Here is a 7,576-nt window from a genome sequence, read left to right as displayed (position 1 = left end):
TCTCTCTCTCTTTCTCTCTCCCTGTCCTTCTCCCTCTCTCAGTGGTAAGTTCACTGAAGTAGACAACAGAGGTAAGTACTCTCTTCCCCTCTCTGTTTGCCATTGGCTTACTGTTTTACTGTGCTGTCAGTTCCAGTGTATTTTCCCACAGTAGACAAAGGTCAGGTTTACTATTACTGATGCAAAAGCTGTGCGTGTGTTTGTGCCTTTCTTCGTTCTCTTGAAATCTGCATTGTACTGTACAATCAGGTCAGTTTCTACAATGTGTCTGTGTGCTTTGCCAGCTGTCATGTGCACATAGATAGTGTCTGCCAGTTTACTTACCCTGGCAATAAGCAAACAACTATGTGTGTGTGTTCTTAACAATTCAATTGTTATCTTGTTCATCACTCTTTTCTATCACAATAGCCTTGTGAATACAGACAGCCTGTTAGACCCTTTTTTGTCTCTGTATAAACTGTGGATGTATAAACTCATATTATCGACAATGGCATCAGTGTGTACTTGCGCGCGTGCGTGCGTGTTTCCAATCCCATTATAAACAATGGAAACACAGTGAGTACTTAGGAAGGAATACAAAAACCAAACAAAGCAGCAGCAGACCATATATATTCAAGATTAAAATAATACCTGCAACAGGAAGTTAAAATTATTAATGACTCTTGGTTAACACTGACTCCTTGCTATGAAATATACAAGTTATCTTTTTTGATTGAAGCCAACTATTCTCTTGTTTTGTACAAAACACCACAGCTGTTTCCACAATAATGAGTGTGAAACTGGTTTCTCTTCAATCATTCTCCAAAGGGTAAATCTTGTTGATCTTTCAGCATTAGCTAAGTACTTCGGTGGAATACCCTTTCAAACGTGCTGTGGCTGAAATAACAACCAACCTAGAATCAATGAACAGCTTGGCTCAAGTTCAGACACACCGAATCAGAAATCCATCTGTAGTCCTTGGTTACAAAACAACACAATTAAATACTTTCCGTAACCCCCGGACGGACTCCCTCTCCTACATACAAACACACATGCTGTGACATCACTCACATCTGGATGCAAGATTGGCTAACACACCCCCTTCCTTCCTCTTTCCAATGTGGCCCCATCTTCCCCTTTCTACCCTCTCGCTTCTCCTTCCTGTCTGTCTGTCTTTCCGCCCCCGCTCTCAGAGATGAAAGAGAAGAACCCCTGGCACACGCCTGTGACCATCATCATCACTGTGATTGGTGTCATAGCGATTGTTGCCTTGGTGACAGTAGCAGTTTTGCAGAACAGGCCCCTCCTCCAAAAGTACAAGGTATGGTAGAGGAAAATGCTAAAATGTTGTAGCCTGTTCCCTGTGTGGGAGCCCCCTGTATTACAGTGGGATCTCTCCACAGTCCACAAGCCAAATATGGTCTCTTGTCAGTGTGACCTCAACCTGTGCTACTGGTTCTAGAAATCCACTACCAAATAAGGCCAGTGGATGTTGATAAGAATATTAAAACATCTGTCCTTTTTTGTCACAAATGCAGCCCCATTTGGAGTCTCACGGATATCATTCATTACAGGTCATTACAGCGTCTAGGGTGCTGTTTTACTAAGTAGTATGAGCACTAAACCAATATTCTTCTGTAAGCACAGATACAAGTATTGCTGATATAGTTTTGGGAAGTTTATCCGTGGGCTATACAATCATTACAATGAATGTTTAAACAGTATGCCTGGATGGAACTCATCCAGAGTTTATGTCTCTGAGCGATGAACTGGAATTACTCCTTCTGTCCCCACTCCAGTATGGGATTGTGCTGGACGCTGGTTCCTCCCACACAGCTCTATATATCTATGAGTGGCCAGCAGAGAAGGATAACAACACTGGAAGAGTTGAACAGACGCATTCCTGCAAAGTAAAAGGTATATGCTGCACAGTGCATCACACACTTAGTCCTCACATTCACATGTACAACCACTAATGCATTCTAATGTAAACTGATAGGACGCGCAGTTATAAGTTTATATAAACATGCACATAATTTATGTATTCCACTTGCACTAAAGGTTATTAAATATCCCAATTTTACAACACTAGATTATGGTTAAGTTCAAAACACAAAATAATGGATTCATTTATGGTCAATAACTCTTTCATGCATCGATTCACTAATTAGTCATTTATGTAACAACGTTTGGGTTGTCAGAGATAAAAAGTGTTTTTGTCTGTGTTTATTCGCCTCAACCAAAAATAAATAAATTGAAGCATAAGTTGCAGATACATTTCAATCAAATCAAATAATCAGCTAATCATCTCAACTCTAAACCACTTACTGTCTGTAAAAGAGTAAGCAGTATTAAAAACTCATTAACATTTAATGCCAATGCCTTATATGGATTATTGTACTTTATTAATGATTTACTTACATTTATGGCTGCTGACAGCTTGCATAACTGAGAAACCCATCACGCTCGCTCTACTGCTGATTCATGAATTAAAGCACTCTGTGATAAGCCTAAAAAGTCACTGGGTATAGCTTTCTAAAGACGTCATTAAGTCTAAGTCAGTTTGTACAGAAGATAAGTGGTTGTATAGTTCATTGGATGGTTCTTCATGATGAATTCAAGAGCTAGCTAAAGAGAGAAAGCAAACTGTTTTGAAGGGGCACAAACACAAATCAAATGCACTTTCACAACCTAGCAACCCAAAAGTTTTCCTAAATATGAAGCTAAAGCCAGCTGGACAATCTCAGAGTGACGACAAAAGTCTACGAGGTTCCTGCGTCCCACCAAGAAAATAGTTCTTGAACCCGTAAAAATTGTTGTTTTTTTCTTTTCTGTTTTTCCCAGGTTAAACAAATGACATATAACGACATAGCCAGAGCTAGCACTTACCGCACTTCCAGTCTGAATTCTAAGTTAAGTTAATCACATGCTGACCATAGAATCATACCGTACTTGAGAATGGCATCAACTAGATTTAACAACTGCTTTTTATCTATCAAAGCCCCGTCGGTGTGCTGGTCTAATGTAAATTGCATTGACTATCAAAGCTTAAAGTAGAACACTTTCATCACCATTCAGGCACCAGACTGCACATAGAGACAAATAGTGAATAAGGTTTGCTTAAAACTACATTGCACAGCAATATTTCAAAGAAACCATATTTTATTTAGCTATTCAGTAGATAGAAGTTGGAAAGTATTGTGAGATAGTAGTGTGTGATAGTGTGAGAGAAGTAAGGCATTGCTGGTTTTCATGGGAAAAAAATTGAAGAACACCAAATGTATCCTTTTACCCAGGTACATTAACTTAGAAGTTAACACCTGAATCTACTCTCAGGTAAAATGGATGTGCACATTCAGGCTGAATATGTAATCAATACTCCTGGCTGTAATTTTGCCCACTGGGAAACTCAAATAGAGAAACCTGAGGTTTGAAATCTTGTTTAAGGTAGGTACAGCAGGCATGCTTACATCTAGATAACGTCTTGACAAAGCTTTCTTTCCCTTAGCAAATTTCCTTTCCAGAATTCCCAGAAAGATGACCTCCAATCCCCAAGAGGGCTAGCATCTCTGAACTCAAGGCTCTTATTATGTTTTATGGTCGCTAAATTTAGGCTGAATGACTTCACCCTCCTTTTGACATTTTGCTCAACTTGCAGGTCCAGGTATCTCCAGCTATGCGTCCGCTCCATGGAAGGCAGGGGAGTCTCTGAGAGCGTGCATGCAGGAGGCAGAGCAGCGGGTCCCTGGTAAAAGATACCACGAGACCCCTCTTTATCTGGGGGCTACTGCAGGAATGAGACTGCTGAAGTACGCCACACACATCCCCATAATCAAACATAAAACATGCATCCTCAAAAAAGTAACACAGCAGGCTTTTCATGCTGACACTTGGGTGACCGTATATCCAAAACCTTAACTCTGTAATTGTGTTTGCACTGGCAGCTGAAGTGCTGCTGCTATCTGTAGCCATTTCCCTCCGCCTATTTTGTGATTTATCTCCACTTGAACTTAACTGCCAGAGCAGCGAATATGTTACTGTCAAACCCATTATATACGACACAGTCTATTTATTATTTATGTACTGCTATATTGATTTGAATTATGGATGTGAGTCACTCAAATTAATTTGTGTTGTGTGTGCATGCAGTATGGAGAACAGCTCGGCGTCAGCGAAGGTCTTTCAGGCTGTGGAGGAAGCACTGCAAAAATTTCCCTTTTCCTATCAGGGAGCGAGAATACTCAGCGGCCAGGAGGAGGGTGCGTTCGGTTGGGTCACAGTCAACTACTTGGATGACCGCCTAAAACAGGTCAGTAGGTGTATGACTGGATGCACGCAGATTTGTTCACTTTTAGATGTGTGTTTTGTTTTTTGTCAGTTAGGAAATGTGCGTCAGTGAGTGTGCTCCTGCTGTGCAGTGACTTCAATGCCTTTTTGTCTGGGCTGCAGGGCTTGGAAACCACAGGTGCCCTGGACCTTGGCGGGGCCTCAACTCAGATTAGCTTTGTATCCGATAATTATGACGGTTCAGAGTCACCGAGCAACTCTGTGACCTTCCGACTCTACGGAAATGATTATAACCTGTACACTCACAGCTTCCTGTGCTACGGGAAAGACCAAGTACTACGAATGGCGATGGCATACCAGACTCAAGTAAATGTCTGATTTTTTTTTCTCTGACTGAGGATCTAATCTGAGATATGATATTTTGAGACTTAATAATCTGTAAGAGAAGCTGTCCTTGAATTTAATTAGATTCCTCTCTATCTTGCTCTCTCTCCTAGACAGGTCCAGAATCCATATTAGATCCTTGTTTCCACCCTGGCTACAATGCAACAAAAAACTACTCAGTCCTATATGACAGCCCCTGCGTGTCAAACAGGAAACCCCAGAGAGCTCCTGTAACCTTCACTCACAAGGGGAAAGGAAACTTCCTAGAATGCCAGAACGTCGTCAAAAGTGTCTTCAACTTTACTCACTGCAATTACAACCAATGCTCTTTCAATGGAGTCTTCCAGCCACTTCTGCAGGGCCCATTCGGGGTAACGTAAAATGTATTATTTATCAGCACATTTATCAGTGGTCTAAGAGACAGGAAATATATTGCAATTTAATAAAAATAAAAAAAAATACAATAATAACAACTGTCATAGTATAAAGAACACGCCACCATACAAATACAATCTAAGTAAAAAAAGTTTACTTTTTAAGCAACCAGAACTTCATAACCCTCGTGTATGTTTACAACATTGCTATCTAGTGGTTGGGGGTTTAAACACAAAAACTGATACAATGTTTTTGAGAATCAAAACAATATAAAAAAAATAGTGTCAGTGGTATCTAGTAAGGATGAGTGAGTACACCATTATCTATATCTGTAGTAGTTCAACCAACTAACTGTACTTGTAACAGCCCCCCGGGCTGTTACAAGTACCTATAACTTAACCTATAAGTGGGCAGGACTAACCGGAAGTTAATTTAAGCCTGAAATTGATACGGGTTGATCAGGAGTTGCTGAATTTATTGGAAAATTATAGAACAGTGTTAGAATTGAGCTTGAAATAAATGTTTTTGATCACAAGAGTAAGATAAGTATTTACAAGTTGTTAAATTAAAAGTTTATATAGTTTAGTATGGATATTGATACATTTTACTTTATGATACTCTTACTCTTAAAAAGTGCATTATCTGTACCGGATACTCACTCAACCCTAGTACTTAGCCATGCAGATACTTTTTGGTTTGATTTTATTTATCGCCGATAAGCCCAATATAATGTAAGTGACTGGCATTATGTTTATGGTGGACATAGCACTGTAAACTTAAACTTTCCAGAAACAATGTCTCTCAAGTTACTCTGAATAATCCAGATCTCATTGTTATGAAAATATTTCCTTGGAACTTCTTTCTCCGAAAGAAATATATTGAATAACAAAAGACTGTTGACTGTTAATTATCAAGAGTAATAGGAATATTTTTACTGTAAAGAGATGTTGCCTCACAGCTACCTGGAAAGATAAATAACGTCTGAGTCAGTAAGTCAGTAGAAAAACCCTTACAGATAAAACGATGACTTAATTTACCAAAAAAAAAAAAGTTAACTTCTTTTTCTCTTCCTCTCCCCATCTCTCTCACTGTAGGCTTTTTCTGCTTACTACTTTGTGATGAACTTCCTCAATCTGAGTGACACATCCATCCCTCTGGAAGATGTCAAGAATAAGCTAGCACACTACTGCGCTACCCCTTGGAATCAGGTCAGGGACATATTTATGCATTCATTACGCACACACACACACGCACACACACAAAAATATCCTGCCATATTTATCTACTTTCCTGTCTCATTTATGTCCTCCAGCCAGCCTATACTGTACACTGATGATATCATTGCTTGAACAGATCATCCAGCAGCATCCAGACGTAAAATTGAAATATCTGGCTGAGTACTGTTTCTCTGGCACGTACATCCTCACCCTGCTGACAGAAGGATACAACTTCACCTCAGATAGCTATCACAACATACAATACATCAAAAAGGTCAGTAGATCACAGTCCACTCCTTTCCTATCTCACACACCCCAGAGCCATGCCCTCAACTGATTAGTCGTATGTGTTTGTGTGTGTGCACCGCTGTGTTTATATCTTTGTGAGGACCTATTAGTGCTTTGGACCTTAAGGACATTTTTGAAAAATGATTTTGGCTGGTCCTTTCCCGTCAGAGTAAGATCGGCTGACTCACACTGCAGCTTTTAACTGTATCCTAAAGACCCACCTTCACAAGATGGCCTACACTTAACATGTTTTACCTTCCATTATTTTAATGTGTTTTATAGCATTGCATAATGTATTTTAATTGTGCCTGCTTTAGTATCATCAGTTTACTGTCACTTTTAATATTAATATTTTAGCGCTTTTATCTTCTTTATTTATTAATACATTTTGTATGCTCATGCGGTGTGGGGTGGGGGGGACTCACTTGGGTTTCTCATTGTAATTTTTGTTCTGTATATCTTTTAATCTGAAAAGCACTTTGTTCTTAAGCTTGAAAAGTGCTATATAAATATATTATTATTGTTATTGTTATTGTTTGTATTATTATTATTATGACTGCTTATCCTTCCACATTTCCATGAGCCAATATCATGAGAATATAATGCATCGAAGGCAACCAGTATACAATATTAGTCTCTGCTAGAGACCTGAACTGGAGTGATCCAATAGGAAACCCTCCAAAAAAAAAAAAAAAAAAAATGGAAAAAAAAAATGGATTTAAAAATATTCACCAATAACCAATTCTAGCCGGTTGGGTCATTCCAAGCAATCAAAGTCATTAATTGTACATACCACATACGTACAACCAGTATGCAAACTTAGAGCGGCACAACCTATGCAATAAATGCACAATACATATTATTTGAAGCTAAAACAGCAACAGCAGTACAGACACATAGTTAGCTTACAGGCCTCACTAGGAAAAACAGCCTGCTGAGCCAATAATTATTGTGTTATAATGTAAAAATATTACTTGTTATTTAAAGTGTTTACAGATAAATATACCAGGGGACCAGTGTGTTTGATTTAGTGACATCTAGTGGTG

The 7,576-nt window shown here is 39.1% G+C and overlaps 1 protein-coding gene across 1 annotated transcript in view; it reads left to right on the top strand.

Moving 5' to 3' along the window:
* The first annotated feature begins 6 nt into the window (after positions 1–6).
* The window catches only part of entpd1 (ectonucleoside triphosphate diphosphohydrolase 1), a 9,046-nt gene continuing 1,476 nt past the window's right edge, over positions 7–7,576 (top strand). The window contains exons 1-9 of the mRNA XM_035661124.1: positions 7–71; positions 1,173–1,300; positions 1,779–1,896; positions 3,638–3,788; positions 4,129–4,288; positions 4,429–4,632; positions 4,764–5,021; positions 6,120–6,233; positions 6,379–6,516. Of these exons, the coding sequence (XP_035517017.1) occupies positions 1,175–1,300; positions 1,779–1,896; positions 3,638–3,788; positions 4,129–4,288; positions 4,429–4,632; positions 4,764–5,021; positions 6,120–6,233; positions 6,379–6,516 (1,269 nt within the window). The 5' untranslated portion in view covers positions 7–71; positions 1,173–1,174. The remainder of the gene's footprint in view (positions 72–1,172; positions 1,301–1,778; positions 1,897–3,637; positions 3,789–4,128; positions 4,289–4,428; positions 4,633–4,763; positions 5,022–6,119; positions 6,234–6,378; positions 6,517–7,576) is intronic.

Source organism: Morone saxatilis, unplaced genomic scaffold (assembly GCF_004916995.1).
Source record: "Morone saxatilis isolate NCDOM2014 unplaced genomic scaffold, NCSU_SB_2.0 Contig1, whole genome shotgun sequence".
NCBI classification, from domain to species: Eukaryota; Metazoa; Chordata; class Actinopteri; family Moronidae; genus Morone; species Morone saxatilis.
This window is presented reverse-complemented; position numbering and strand designations above follow the sequence as displayed.